We start from the raw sequence: 15,867 nt of genomic DNA on the forward strand, positions 1-15,867 counted from the left end.
ACTGGCTGTTTTACATGTACAGTGGAACCTCTCATTACGGACACCTCTATAATACGGACACTTCTCTTTTACGGACAGTTCACTTGGTCCCTGAGAGACCGAAATCCATATAAAGCCTACCTCTCTAAAACGGACACCTCTATAATACGGAAACTTATTCCTGTCCCCTTGGTGTCCGTAATAAAGAGGTTTGACTGTATTATTTTATCCGTATTTAAATACGAGTGTGTCATATGATCATTATACATAAACGTATGACTATGAAAATCGTATAAGAACTGAGCTTATTGAAGGTTTAAACTACTTAAGGCGTCAAACAGACTTCAATTCTGACCACATAAAGAAAAATTGATGTAAATCCGTAGTTTTTACTTCACAGTTCTGTTTTGCCTCCATTATCCCACACTCGCGCTAAATAAATTGGTATTTTATTAAAGTAATTGTTGTTTTTTAATTACTCACCCTTTGTTTTCTAACTTTCGATTAAATGTTGTTCCTTTTTCTTTCACTCTCCAGAAATCAAAGCATGGCGTTTTTCCTGATGTTGCTTGTCCTCCATGTTGGCGTTGAAACCTTAGGCGCTGGTAAGGGACGGAATTCCAACATTTGTAAAAGGGGTCGTAATGGTGTTTTTCAAAAATCGCCTGGTTCAACCAATAAATTAAATGAAGCATTTTTTGACTGACTAAAATATGATAAATTTATCTTTTTTTTTAATGAGGGGTTATGTTCCATGTCGTTGTCATGACTACTTCTGTTGCGTGAAAAGCAAGGGTCAATGCACCAAAACCAAAATATACCACTAAATCAAAAAAACAAAAACAAAAACAACGCTGTTTACGGAAATCACAATGGATTTCGTAAAAACTCCTGGCACAACAATAGCCAAACTCCAGTACAAAGTGCCCCATTTCAAGCTGAAGTAAAGCACATCCCCAAGATGTTTTCCTCAGCAGTGTTATTTTATTTTTAACTTCATTATCGCTATTATTCAACGAATCGACTACCAGACAGTTTTTCTTTGACTGAATAATGAGCGTGACACATCCCTGTTAATGCGGACAAGTGGGTGAATTGGGGGAGACAACTAAATTGATTGCAATGTGGAAACAAAACATGAATTTTACAAGGGACAGCGCACGCGATTGTTCAAAGAGCGTGTGACGCATCTCCCTAATCAAATCCGGTTATTCACAAAAGATTACCTTGCATATCTTCTGATATGACTTGTTCAATGCTGGCATTCTTTATAGGCCGACCGTTTCTTTTTCAGTACAATCCGGGAGGAGATGCGACTCTAATCCTTGTCAGAACGGGGGCAAATGCACAGAGGGCGTGAAGATTATGGCATGCATTTGTCCAAGTGGTTACACAGGTAAAAGGAAGGAAATATTTGAAACAATGACTTTGTCAGTTAATTGACGTGCAAATGAATTGTATCCAGCCGACAGTAGACACAGTGTCACGAGCTGCAGTTTGCCGTTTTATCCGAACCGCTATAGTATTACCATTGACGATTACCAAATGACTATGGGCCTAAGTATCCAAACATGAACAATTGTTGCAGTAAACCAGAGTAGCTGAAGATACCAATTGGAAAGATTTTACAGATACCCACTCGAAAGACGACCCCAGGACCCAGGACATCTCGCAAAGAAGTTGTACGCCCTAATCTATAGAAAAGCTGGTGGGAAGCTTGGCCATTACAAGGTTCATATGTGACAAGCGTCCTGTATCCCACAAGAATCACCAATGTTGAAAGCTTGCTATATGGTGATAAAAAAAGAAAGATGGTATTCACCTTTCCACAACAGGTCATAAGGATGGGTAAAAAAAGTTACAGAGTCTTTGAAGGGAATCAAACCCCACAACTATATAACTACTGAGCTTCCGAGAGATTCATGGAGAGATTAAGTGTTTTAGATTTATATCTAATATGCATCCGGCCATCATCCAGGATCAGCTATGCCGAAGGTGTCCTGTGTGGTGATAGATACAGAATGATGGCAAAATTTTAACTCAGCCATGGAATCAGAATCACTCTTTAGCATGTCGTGCCGGACTTGTGACACAGACTGAGTCTTCGACACCATTCAGATGCTCTTACCTCTATACCAACGAAACCTTCCGTAACTCAGTTATTTTATCATTCGACCGGTATGGGGAAGGTCATCCCCCGTCCTATCGGTCAGGCACCCAACCGGAAATTTTTTAACTTCCCAGCCGCGCTCAACATTCATCATCTTTCTGTCTACACAAGACGCATCCCACTTACCATTTCCTGGCCGTAGGCAAGACATATATTACACATGAAGCCTGTACCTCATGGAGGTGGCTTGAACCAACCTTTTGTTTTATTTTGCAGGAAAACGTTGTGAGAGGCGGATATTGGGTTGTGCTGTTCCTCCAAGTATACCCAATGGTTCAGTTAGGACTGCTAAGTCATATGCCCTTTACACCTGCAATGAAGGATATTATACCATTGGAACTCGAATCAGGGTATGCAAGAATGGCAAGTGGACGGGACAACCTCCCACTTGTCAACTGTCTGGTGAGTCGTCATCTCCTGCCGTGTTGTGCGTCTTGACAATAATAGGCATCTGCGTTTCATGAATATTGATTAATTCCCTCTTGATGTTATAATAGCGGATAGTTTCGTTGATCTTACGGGTGTTATACTGACAATCTCGATCAATAGCCCCACCGATCTTAGTTCAATGGTGATTTGTGGTCTAGTGTATGGACGTGCTCAGGAGTGATGAAAGCTTCGATACGGGCGAGTCGTATGCCCCTATCGCGCTCTTTGACTCTCTGCTAGGTATATCGCACTGTTGCCCAGATAAAGACGGTTCCGCACTCACTTAGGTTGCCCAAGTGTGACCTTAGTGTCGTGTCGGTCTTGAAGATGGTTTGACACCCAAAAACGTCTGTGATCAATTAGCCGAATAAACAGTGACATAAATATCATCGACTGTCGATACATGAAATATTTGAATCTGTTCAAATATTGCTTAGGTTTTTACCCAGACTACTAAGTGAAACAATTGAAAATTTTCTCTGTCTCTCACAAAGGGAATCGGTCACCATCATGTGAAAGACCACGCAGTATTAGGCACGGAGCGTTTGAACCCGATGGACACAGCTTCACTGTTGGTTCCATTGTAAAGTACGTCTGTAACGACAAGTACCGCCTTAGGGGAGATGCACAACTGACTTGCAACGGCAATGGAAAATGGCAACCAACACAACTACCCCGCTGCACAAAAAGTAATTTTATAGAAGTGTCTGCAGTGATTTTATGTAAACAATTAAACCTACATAAAGAAAGTAGGCCGAGACAACCATCAGTTCAGTCAGTCAGTCAGTCAGTCAGTCAGTCAGTCAGTCAGTCAGTCAGTCAGTCAGTCAGTCAGTCATTGCTCACAGTTAGTTGAGTGAGTTGAGTGAGTCAGTAGGTCGATCAGTTTTACGTCAGCCAGTTTGTACGAAGTAATAAGGTCCGAACAAACAGCAAGTCAGTCAGTTAACTGAGTGGTCTTTTCGCCAGTTGGTCACTGAGTTGTCAGTCGTTAGTCAGTGGGTCACTCAATAGACCATTTCCGAGTTGCATCGAACCTCATTATGAAAGCAAGGCTAAGTGCAAAGTTTTGATATGAAAATTATTTTTCATTCATATGCAAACAAAACTAATTTTCATATGAAACGTTTTGCACTTAGCCTCGCTTTCATAGTGAGGTCCACAGCAACTCGGAAATGGCCTATTAGCCAGTCGGTGTGTCGGTCGGTCGGTCAGTCAGTCAGTCAGTTCGTCCATCTTTTATCATATTTGTCAAAATGATTGATCTCCTGACAATTTTTTCCCATAGAGGTAAAGTGTCGAGATCCAGGTACCCCTGAGCATGGCCGTCGTGTTGGAAGTCTGTTTTTAGAAGGAACTCAAGTTCGTTTCTCCTGCGATGATGGATATGAACTTGACGGCCCAAGTGCACTCAAATGTGTTCCTTTGTATTCTACGTGCAAATCTGTACGTTGGAATGACAACACACCAAGCTGCAGGAAAATAGGTACTCATCTCAACTTCTAGTGTCTTTGTCAGACAGACCCCATCATGAGTTTTATAATTACGTTAGTCACTCCTTAGGCCATTTATTCATTACTGATGCTCACCGCTGTTTTCTATTGTTTCAAGGAACAAGGACCCGATTGTATGAGACAATTTTAATTTAAATGTACGACTTCCGCCACTTGCCCCAGGGTTTTTATGTTCGTGGTAAAAAAAAATCAGTGGAGCCTCTTTTTCGATGGAATCACCTTATAATGTAAAGTTACTGAATGGAATATGCCGTTGAAAGACGTAATGGGTTATAATGCTTGAACCTTCGCATATGAAAGTTGTAATATCAGTTTACGATTTAATTCTACCCCAATGATTGTGATTCGTTTCCGATTCAGCATTTCTGTATCAGTCGCCTACACCGCTATTTTGAGCAGCCCTTATCCACTGATAAGAATTAACCTGAGTCACCATTTTTGAAAGCAATGTTACTCATGCGCTAACGAAGAACCACTCGTTGCAGATCCCTTGAAAAGTCTTCAGAGGGTCGCGGAAAGCCTTCGTCAACATTTTGTCGACAAACTTAGCTGGATGACAAGCGACAGCCTGGCTCGAGCTGGGTTATCTTCGGGTGCAGGCGGCCTCGACCTGGTGTTCGTGTTTGACAGTTCGGCAAGTGTCGGGGAAACTAACTTCAAGAAAGGCATAGCTTTCGCCAAAACGATCATCGACGAGTTTGGAGTGTCAAAATCTAAGACGGGAACAAGAGTTGCTGTTGTTAGGTTCAGCTCGACAGCGGAAGTCATCTTCAATCTAAAAACTAATGCTATGCCCAACAAACAACAAGGAATTCAAACTCTTGGTAAGTTTTCTGTCTCCTAGCATCCCCTATCTGGCTGGTTACATGTTTTTTTTTTATCCCATGAGAGTTTCTTTAGTTCTATTTACTCGTTACTTATGAAAGTTTACTTAATAATTCGGGTCTCTACTGTTAATCTCTTTAATTGGTATATATAGTTAGTACAATTACTTTAAAATAGCTTCTCGCTTTTCTTGCTGGTTTACACATAATCGCCAGCGATCGCTGAGCCGGCGATGGTCGCTAAATCGCGCGATCATGTTTCTATATTAAGACTATGATCACGATCAGTTTTTCAGCAATCTTGGCGATCACATGGAAAAGAAAATTTTTATCTTTCTATTGAAACTTTGCACTTGACGAGTTTAATGAGAGGCATTCGACTGTTTCTCTTGATTCTCTACGCTCTTTTCAGCCCGTTGTGGTCTCTGAACTTTCTGCGTGCTTATAGACGTCCTTATAATATATAACTCCAATAAGACACTCGTTGCGTTTACTGTTCCCTTAGTTTTAATAATCATAAATAAAACAGATCTTCAAGTGAAAGGTGTTTGGGAGACTATGATCAAGTCTTTTACAGGCATTTTAGTTAATAGGAATGAGATGGTACTTTCGGCAAAACGGTATAGTACATAAAGGATGTTTTGGTCAGTTTCTGAACATAAGTGTTATAAGGATGGTCTGTAAATGTGTGTCATTGGAACGCGATGTTGCAAGAATCTGAGACACGCCAGAGAGGGTGTTAAGAAGGGAGATCGAAGGAGAGAATTCCAAAGCTGGCTGAAAAGCTATATCTGAGAAAACAGAGACAACAGACCCAGGCCTCCTGCCATCCCTCTGACTTCACCTACTACGTTAGAATGGGATTGTTGATCCTCTCTAAACCCTGTTCCCAGTAGGACTGACTGTGGCGCTTGTACTGTCTTTCGAGAGGCATTTACACATAGAAACGTACTTAGTCTCAGAGACCTGCTACCAAAGTCCTTATATGTTTTATTCTTTTACTCATTTGCCGAAATTACTTATTCCCTGAAACGTTCTTGGCTGTCTAGAAAATCTGAACTTCATAGCGGGAGGCACTGCCACAAGTTATGCTCTGAATAAGACCATCGAAGAAATTGTACCTGAGACCCGCAACACCAGCAAGAAGGCATTGTTTCTCATCACAGACGGCAGATCCAACATCGGTGGTGACCCCGCCCTTGATGCCATGATATTGCGCGACAGCTGTGACTTTGAAATCTACGCTATTGGCGTGACAGACAGCGTGGATGAACAAGAGCTGCGAAGCATAGCTTCTGAACCATTCAGAACGCACGTCCATCTCCTGGAGAAGTTTGAAGATTTGACTAAACTTAAAGAACTCATCACTACCAAAGGAAATAGTAAGTTCTGTAAAACCAAAACGTGAATAGTAGATTTATACATAAAATACATACCTGTACTTTTTAATGACATATTTGACACATTTCCTCCTTTCCATCATCCTGCCTTTAATTCATAGCCGCATGATTTTGCAATACCGACCTACCCTGAGGGCATATGATCCTTGCACCGCGATCCGTGGTTTCAAAGTAGGCTTGGGTACATTCTGCCTACAGAAGTTTGAGTAGAATATGGATTCAGGAGCAGAAACTTTGATTCAGGTAGATTCCGGGCAGCATAGGCCATTTTCGACTGTAGTTTAAACCGGATAAGCCTTTGATAAGCCGTGGTTGCAGTATAACGGCCGATCTTTGATCACTTAATCGATTGCTACGGAAATAGGAAATATCTGTATTTCTGTAACAAAATCATTATCTCGGATTGCTTCCCTATCAATTTGTTAGTCAAGTTCCAGACATATTACTTGGTAACACAAGAAATTAGTGGATCAAATAGTGCATTTTCGTATAGGTACAAAACCATGCCTCATTGTTTCAGTATTTTTAGCCTATGTTGTACGTATGGGAATTGAATTTCATGGAACAGAATTCGGCGAAATAGTTTCCTTCGCGCATAATTTGGAAAAATAATTGGCCATTCCAGTTGGCAGAGAAGCAGAGCAGAATGTAACGAAGCCAATTTCAGAGTGGCCCGGTTTTTAAACTTGTGACGTGTTATAGCGGCTTTTTTAATCGGGATATCAATGTGAATACGAGGAAAGATTAACTGGGGAGGAAAAAGTCTAGTCCACGGGTAAAATCCTAAACTGTGACTATCATCGATTCAGTGAAGCTACTGAGCATTCCTTTGCTTCCCCTTTTTTCCCCCTTGACTTCTTATTTTTGATTTATTCTGCTGTAGGAAGGGGTTCATTTGAATTTGCTAATAAAACCGTAGGTGTCGACCATCAAATGAAGGCTCGGGAGCTATCCCTCCCTGTCTTCGTGTTATTATGTTGTTGAAGATGGGGCTATTTAGTAGTAAGCGACAGTTTTCTGTCATGAGCAGGGTGACAAAAAGCCTCTTTTTCTGATTCAATACAATTTTAAGTGAAATTATTTTTTCTCTGTCCAGATTACACTGAGTGTGGTGTCGCAGGAGACACTCAGCTCAGGAATAACGAGGGAAGGAATTCACGTGTTGTGGGTGGAAATGTGGCTAAACCAGGCGCCTGGCCTTGGCTAGCGGCCATTTACGTGAATAGCAACTTTCGATGTGGAGGTGTTCTTATAAAAGGCAATTGGGTTCTCACTGGGGCTCACTGCCTCTTTTATGATCCCAAGCTTCAGCCGAAAGACATCGTCGTTCGAATGGGTAAGAACATCCAAGCATTTTAGTTTAAAAGCGGAGAGCATTTTTGTGTCTTAATTACTGGTGTCCAAGCTTGCACGAAATTAATTATGCACATAATTAATAATTATGCACATGATTAATAATTATGCACATAATTATGCACATAGTTATCGGGAGAAGGACCCCAAGTGACCTGAAACGTTCAGGTATAGGTGGACAAAATTTACAGTGGAATAATTTCAGAACATTTCATATCGATTAGATTGAGTATAGACCTCCGTTACGATAAAGACAATTGTTGGCAAATATTCACTTGCACACAGAGGATCCATTGCATAATTGGAACGCTTTAACGCCATATTATCAAAGTGAAAGGAGAGTATTTAAGAAAAGTTCGAAGAACATACACATACGGTAAAACTTTCACTTTAACGTTGCATGAATCCTCTCAACTGGAATAAAAGATGACCATTTTTATTGTCTTCAAGAATGTATAAGTATTATGCCATGCCCAAGAAATAGCAGCCATTAAATCACTTCCTGCGTGTTCTTGCAAAATGAAAGCATCAAGATCTACTGTAGAAATAACATTCCACTCACCCTTGCTGGATATGGGATGATTATAATCAAGTCGGAGCTACGCTTCTCCTTAACTATCTGTCATCTGATCGATGTCTAACGCGCGCTAGTGGAATAACTGTTAATTAGTCCTCTGAGGTGAATTTGGCCGTTGTTGCTTGTATATTTCGATTCTTTAGGTGAACATGACCGATTTAAAGAAGAAGGGACTGAGCAGAACATACGAGCCAAGCGATTTTTTATTCATCCAAACGCAACCAAGGCACGGGTAGAACACGACTTGGCCTTGATACGCCTTCAACACGCAGTGAAATTCTCGCCATTTGTCAGAACAGTGTGTCTGCCTCAACCGAGTGATGTGTTCTATGTGAGGCCAGGAAAGCTCTGTGTGGTAGCGGGCTGGGGATCTTCTCAAGAGGTGAGAGGCGTTTTGTCTCGTTTGGGATAATCCAGTAGCCATGCCCTAGATGTATATGCCCCAATATGACTGGCCCCCTACTCAAGGTTTATGACGTTATATACTGTAACTACCTTATTTGGAAATCCAGGGTTTAAAACGAATTTGGACATTTGTATGTTTCTTCTTATCCCTTCCGCTAATTGGCATTTTATCATGTGGTTGAGTTCAGCTGTATATTATGAAGAAAACTATTTTGTTACAAAAACAAGTTCAAAGGACGTGGTCTTTCAAAGTTCATGATTATCTTCATATCCCTAACATTAAATAAAAATTGCAGCTGGTGTCCCAAGGACAAAAGACTTTGCACTGATCACCTTATTCCTTCAGCCAGTTGCGTAACTTATTGAGGTGGTGAGGGGAGAGGAGGCTGTTCGTGGTTTTGGGAGCTGGTAAGGATCCCATGCAGAGAGGAACGAGGATTGCTGCTCACCATGTGTTCATAGAAACCATCTTAGATCATCTTAGGTATTAGAAGTGTCTATTAACTTTTAGTGATTTTTTTTACAGTCTCCTCCGACTAATCTGGTGGCTCCACTGCCTGTGCTTCAACAAACACAAATAAAGTTCACGTCTCACCAGCGGTGTCGCAGAAATGCTACCAATCCAGCGGCGATAACAGAACAAGTTGTCTGCGCTGGCAACCCCAGTGGTAACAGGGATGCTTGCAAAGGCGACACTGGATCTCCCCTTGTGGTAGGTATTTAAAGGCTATGGCAGATGATTTACATAAGAGTTCCAGTAGCAAAGAGTATCGGTGTATTTTTTTTATGCTCTGTATGTTCCTCTCCAGTCAACCATTTCGGATTTGCACACTACGATTTGTTGTCACCGGAACCGTTTATTGAACCGAAAGGGAAACTTTAAGCAGTCGTAACTTCCCATTATACTTTGTTTTTTCTTGCCATATGCTCAAAGAGTTCGACATATATATGTAGTATTTTTTTTTACCCGAAAGTAATTTTTGCACGGTTTTGAACCAATGTTTTAATCGTGCTAAGTTCAACTTGTACCTCAGTATTGCAGCGAATCAAGAATAAGCGGCAGAAAGTGTTTCGATACACAAGGGGCCGGGAAATTTGCACAATTTACCCAATTTTTGCACGGAGTTTCTAAACTGTTTTGACAAGAATCAGGCCAGTAATTTTTGCCAACAGCCAACATGCATAGCAACACGGACACCACAGGGACCATATAAACAGTACGATATGTCTTGCATACCCAAGTTATCATGAGAGGAAGGCCTGGCAACAAACTACAGAGTCGAAATCCCGCCCTGTCCTATCTCTCTTACCTTGGAGAGTTAAGTTCCGAGAATTGATAATTTTGAGCAATTAAATTTATTACATGTTTTTGTCTGCAAAGACCTTCTCGCGATACAGCGCGCCGTTCCGATAGTAGAGCTAACACGGCCCAAATACAACATGTCGCTGATACACAGTCGCTGCAACATGTCCCTGGAAAAGACTGAATATCCGCAATGCCGCATACAATAATCGTGTATACATTTTGCAACTCACTCTATTCACGCTCGTCGTTTTTGGAAGAGGCATGATATGACAGTGGTGCACTAATTAATGTATGGGATTGTGCGGAAATATTTTATGTGGCCTGTAACGTGCCCCATCGTGTTCAGGCACCTTTAATCTTTGCTTAAAACTCGAAAAACATTGGACACTTTCAGGTAAAGCAATAAAAAAAATGAAGTACGACACGTTTAAGGTGTGTCATTTCTGAACTTTAGTAGTGAATTTTGCTCGATTTGAAGAAAAGTACCGATTTGTCATTGCAACATACCGTATATATAAACTGGCTCACCTTGTTCAGGCGCGTTTCCTTGACTGAGTTCGGCGAATTTGGGTCGTCAAGTTAGCAATTTTACGTCTTTCATTCCACAAAACCTTAGCAAACCCTTCGTGATATCGAAAGTTATAGAAAATAACCGCGTTCTGGGATTTAGAAGCCACTTGGGAATCACGCGGTATAGTCGACAGAGAAAAAAACAAAAGAAATATTCGTGATTCCCAAGTGGCAAATAAATTCTAGAACTCGCTACGTTTGAATAATGTAATATAGGTTGTTCACGGATTAATAGAATAGTATAACATTTTTCTGAAAACTGAGCGATGTACTGATAAGAGCTAACCTTGGGTACTAAACGCGTTTTTGGTTTGCCAAACTATTGTGACAAAAAAAAGTGTTTTTTTTTTCGCATACAAACTCTGTAGTTCGTGTCGTGTTTTACCAGTTTTCAAAGTGGTGGATTTTTGGCGCGAAAAAGTGTATTGTATGTTACTTAAAATGCACCTGTTCTTTCCGATACCTGATAGGTGAGACGTTCAGATGATCGCGACAGCTGGGTCGTCGTTGGTTTATCGAGATGGGGAGAAGGATGCGCAACGCAGGGAAAATATGCTGTGTACACGCGCATCGACAGCTATTTGAGCTGGATAAGGAGGAAAATCAACAAACGAAAAGATAAGAACAAAAAGAAGGACTAAAAAGTTCGAATGAAAGTTCTTCGAGGCCTCCGGAAAGATGCAGTCTTCATGTTTGTAGAGTGTTAGAGTATAAAGAATTAAAAACAGGAGAACGAAGGCATTCTTTTCTTACACATTAAATTAAACTTCACGTTATCTCGGCGTTCCGTAATGCTCAGCTTTCTTGTATATGGTAGTGTTTGTAAAGACCCGTTTGCACATGTTCGCACTTTTTTCGCGTTCCAGTTGCAGTTTTAAATCGCATGTTCAAGCAAGCGGTGATTTCAGCGTGGTTTATCGCCGCGACCTGGCAGGGCTTTCGAATATGTTTGAAACTTGACGCAAATTTGTAGAATCTCTCAGAAAACGTACAGCGAGATCGCGCTGAAATAGCTTTGAAATCGCACCTTGATTACGACTGTGCGATTTGGGTCGCAGCCCTGCGCGAGAAACACCACATGTGCAAACGGGCCTAAAAGGTGACACTTCTCGGATTTAAAGCGCTTCATTAACTGACCGCGCGAGACTTCCTTTTTGAGGGACATACTCACGCGAGGAGAGCTTTGGGTGCCGGTGACAGTGAAGCTATAATGAATGCTCTTAGAAAACAATGCAAGTAGAAATATACTGAAGACAAAAATGAAAACAGCATAAGATTTTAAGCAGAACAAAGATTCGTCGTCTTTTACTAATAGGCAAAGAGAGACGCTAATTTTGCTATTTATAGATTTGTAGGGTATTTCGAACTCCTGCTTGCTACGATGGATTTAGCGACTTCCATAGCATGTGTCATCAATGAGGCTAAAAGTTGTGTTAGTTGAGTATATGTTAGCTTTGTTCGTCGTGTGAATGGTTTCTCGTCGACATATCAATTTTTTGTAGTTTTTTTTTGCCTAAAGCGTTAAGAGAAATGTTATTATTTTTTTTGCTGCATTTTATTCCTACAGCTTGATCCAGATGCGAATTATTTAAATTCCCCTTACAATATTAACGCTTTTTCCCTCCAAGAGTCAAACAATATAGTTTTAGCTTTGGTTCGATTTGATGCAAAATCTCGTAGAAACTATAGGGGGTCCGTTATTCAAGCGAAGTTCAGACAGGGTTCGAGTAGAATGCGGTCTAAACCGATCTCAATCTGGATAAAGAGGGTTAGATATACTAAACAAACTGTGATGCTGCGTCCTTTGGGGAATGAAAACTTGTGTATATTTTTATCTACTGTGTTTTTAAGGCAAATTGGTCGTCGTAAAGAGATTTTAAAATAGCTGACGCATCGGGTGTCAGCCCTTTGTCAAACCAAATCAAGAAATTTTGGGCTGTGTGTGTTTTATAATATAAGGCAGCGCTTACTTTCAAATGAACTTTGGATTTATGATTCATGTGCGAAGTCCATCGACCAACACAATGTGCTCCGCTCCACTTTTTGATTATAATCCTAGAAAACGCATGACAACACCTGCCATCTTTTAACCTTGTTTTGGTTTAACCGAAATAATCAGGTGAGCGACAAAATGATTTTGCTTGCCTGTTGGTTAATATTATAAACGAAACTGAAATCATTTAAATTATCTAAATCCTTAGTGTACCGTGACAAAATGCAAATATATGAAATATCTACCCTGAAGAAACCGTTCGTTGTGAGTCTGTGTGGTAGTTAAAATGACCAGAGAGGAAATTGCATTAATAGACATTGCGCAGCAAAAAACAATAAATAAAAGGCCTTGAACGTAAAGTGTATCTTAGTAGCTGTAGCAACATAACCAGTCCAAATGCAAGGCGAGTTGACGGATGGAGTCGTATTCAGAACGCTGTTTACTTTTAACATTGTCGACTTTTCTTGTTGCGCAATAATTTGCCATGCTACGTAAAACAAACTTAGTTGACGAGCTAAGCATTTACACATAGACTTTATAATATTGTCAATACATCATGACAAACGGTATAGAAAATAAGGAAAGAAGCAAAACAGCACTCGCTATGAGTCTTGGTTGTCGCTAAAATGACGAGAGAGAAATTGCCTTAGAGATTGGGCAGTGGGAACACTAAAAAGAAGGCATTAAACGGACAAAGAGTGATGACTTGGCAACTAGTCGTGTTTGAGGAGTTGAATAAAGATGAAAATGGTCTGACATACAGCTTACACTGATGGGCGTCAGCACAAAACGGAAGAACTTAAAAATTGTGTTCGTTGCCCAATGAAACTCGAAAGGGACGTCATAGGGTTACTTCATTGATGTCATTTCGTCTTTTTAATCTTCTCGCGACTGACAAATAGCAAGAGGAAGTGATCTTTGTCTATTTACTTAACTGCTTTGAAATGATGTGTTATCACCAACTAAGGAGCAACAGACAGATGCAGTTGTGTAAAATTGCTCCATGTAAATTATAAACATTTGTGAAGCCAGATGATCCAATCGATCAGCCTTCAAACTTTATCCATCGATTGACTTATTGTCTTGCAAACCCTATGGCTGAAGCAGAACTAATCCTTAGTTTGACCACCATTCCATTTCTTGTCGTTGGGTTTATTGGAAATGTGTTGGTTATTCGAATCGTGCACAAAACACGAGACATGCACACGCCGACAAACTACTTGTTAGCAAACATGGCTGTTAGCGATGTCATCACCATCTTTTTGGTTCCAGCATCCAAATTTGCTAATCATCTTGAATATCAAAGTGATGGATTTAGAACTTTCATCTGCAAGACATTTGGGCTTATTGCAATCTGTGTTACAGTTTCTTCCATTACTCTTACTGTGCTGGCAGTAGAAAGATATCACGCGTTACTGAAACCTTTCCGAACAGGCTTGCGACTGAAAGAAGACAACATTACATACGCCATTGTCTTCATTTGGATCTCAAGTGTTATCATAGGTTTCCCAGCGTTTATTTTTAAAGACTGGAGTGAGAGATATTCCACATGTGTTGGTCCATGGACTTTACACATGAATCAGGCGGACAAAGTTTATCTGTTAATAATAGCCACATTTATTTATATCAAGCTCGTGGCGGTGTCTTTTTGTTACGGAGCCTTAATCAGGGGAATTTATTTTACCAAAACAGTTTGCGCAGGAAGAGCTGGAGAAAGGAATGAGGAAAGAACGCAACTTGTTGTCACATTTATTCTAGCGACTGTTGGATTTTTTATTGGTAATGCACCAGTTGTAGTTTTCTTTACAATTTTAGCCTCGCAAAGTGATGAACTCTTGGACTCGAAGTTGAACTCTGTTCTTCTTTCCGTGTTTGTTGTGGTGCTTCATTGTAGTTTATGCTTCAACCCGATTTTGTACGCTTTTCGTAGTACAAACTTTAAGGTAGGTTTCAAACGCATGTTACCGTGTCGTGAGCCGATGCCATCAAATGAGATTGAATTGAGGTAATTATTCATTTTTATTTCTGTTTTAAGTTCATTTGGCTCACGGTTGTTCCAAGAATGTTTATTCTAAAACAAGGTTGGACACCTTACAATGTTTACACAATGCTAAGTTTGAAAAAAAGATTTTTCTGTTGTGTAAACATAATAAGGTGTCCAACCTTTAGCTCACGCAGACATTGTTGACTCCGCCGAATATCCAATATCCACGCTTTATGTAGGCCCCAATGATTTGCGCCTTTAATCTTCTGAGAGAATTAGCTGTTAGCGGCGAGTTATAAGTTGATAATATTGGCTAAATGTTCGAATTAGAGGGTAGGGTGAATTTATGCCGGATAGCCTGGAAAATTAGGAGACGCAAAGAGGAAGGCAAATAAGTCATCATCAGTCACAATAACGAGGTGGTTAGTTTAGCGATTAGTTTTAAATAACAAAATTGTTCGGGCGATAAACAAAAACAAAAACAAAGCAAAAAAATCGCCAGAACAAGAATGAAAATGTAATGCGGGCTACACTTTATGAATCGAGTTTTCGTTACGGATTACCGTACATGGCTATACATCGTTAATCTTTATTGATAACGCATTGTAATGCATGGACTAGATGTCAGCCTTTAAATTTGTCCTGAATAATAATCTCTTTTTTTTTCTCAATAAAATTCCCAATCTAAACGCTCAAAGTGATTGTGAAAGAAGGATAAATTCATGATGTTTCATTAATTATTAACAGGATACTCGAAATTCAGCACTAATCCCTTGTGAGTTCAAGTTAACGGGCTTCTTCTGTATTTCGACGGAACCGGAATCCTAATATGACTAATTCAAAAAGATCACATCCGGTTGTACTGCTACGTAACATAACGACATGACCTATTTTAGACAGGTTAAACTTGTTATGATGTAATTTTCGTCTCCGGACGATTTCATCGTATGGTTGTACAAAAATGAATAAAATAGATACCAGGTAACTGCAGGGCTTCCACTTCTTGCAACAAATTTGTATGTGGGTCATTTTTCCGCGTTCGGTTTTTCGGCTCCTCTTCGTGTAAAAAGCAGACCAGATAAAACACGCGCTGCGAGTTTTTTGAAAGGCTTTAAAAACTGATTTCCTGGAAAAGCGCGTGTCAAGAGAAATCATAACAATGATGCTTTTGTGAGCTTTGGAAATTAGCATACGAGAAAAACATTAAACACCGCATACTGTTAAAGAGGGGGAGGTTTTCTCGGGTTTCAAAACCACTGCACGAGATGTTTTATCGACCATTCGATAGATCAATGTGTTTATGAATTATTAATGAGTTTTTGAAAGTAACATAAAACGAAGAAAAATAAAAAGTATAAACTCC

At 40.2% G+C, this 15,867-nt stretch overlaps 1 protein-coding gene across 1 annotated transcript in view; it reads left to right on the forward strand.

Annotated features, from left to right (window-relative positions):
• The window catches only part of LOC146459915 (complement factor B-like), a 13,512-nt gene extending 1,434 nt beyond the window's left edge, over positions 1 to 12,078 (forward strand). Inside the window, exons 2-12 of the mRNA XM_085088626.1 lie at positions 517 to 584; positions 1,274 to 1,375; positions 2,366 to 2,551; positions 3,073 to 3,267; positions 3,867 to 4,064; positions 4,578 to 4,916; positions 5,966 to 6,298; positions 7,413 to 7,652; positions 8,390 to 8,628; positions 9,178 to 9,363; positions 10,998 to 12,078. Coding sequence (XP_084944752.1) covers positions 527 to 584; positions 1,274 to 1,375; positions 2,366 to 2,551; positions 3,073 to 3,267; positions 3,867 to 4,064; positions 4,578 to 4,916; positions 5,966 to 6,298; positions 7,413 to 7,652; positions 8,390 to 8,628; positions 9,178 to 9,363; positions 10,998 to 11,168 — 2,247 coding nt within the window. The 5' untranslated portion in view covers positions 517 to 526 and the 3' untranslated portion in view covers positions 11,169 to 12,078. The remainder of the gene's footprint in view (positions 1 to 516; positions 585 to 1,273; positions 1,376 to 2,365; positions 2,552 to 3,072; positions 3,268 to 3,866; positions 4,065 to 4,577; positions 4,917 to 5,965; positions 6,299 to 7,412; positions 7,653 to 8,389; positions 8,629 to 9,177; positions 9,364 to 10,997) is intronic.
• Positions 12,079 to 15,867: the final 3,789 nt, after the last annotated feature.

Source organism: Pavona decussata, unplaced genomic scaffold (genome assembly GCF_977016875.1).
Source record: "Pavona decussata unplaced genomic scaffold, jaPavDecu1.1 SCAFFOLD_215, whole genome shotgun sequence".
Lineage (NCBI taxonomy): Eukaryota > Metazoa > Cnidaria > Anthozoa > Scleractinia > Agariciidae > Pavona > Pavona decussata.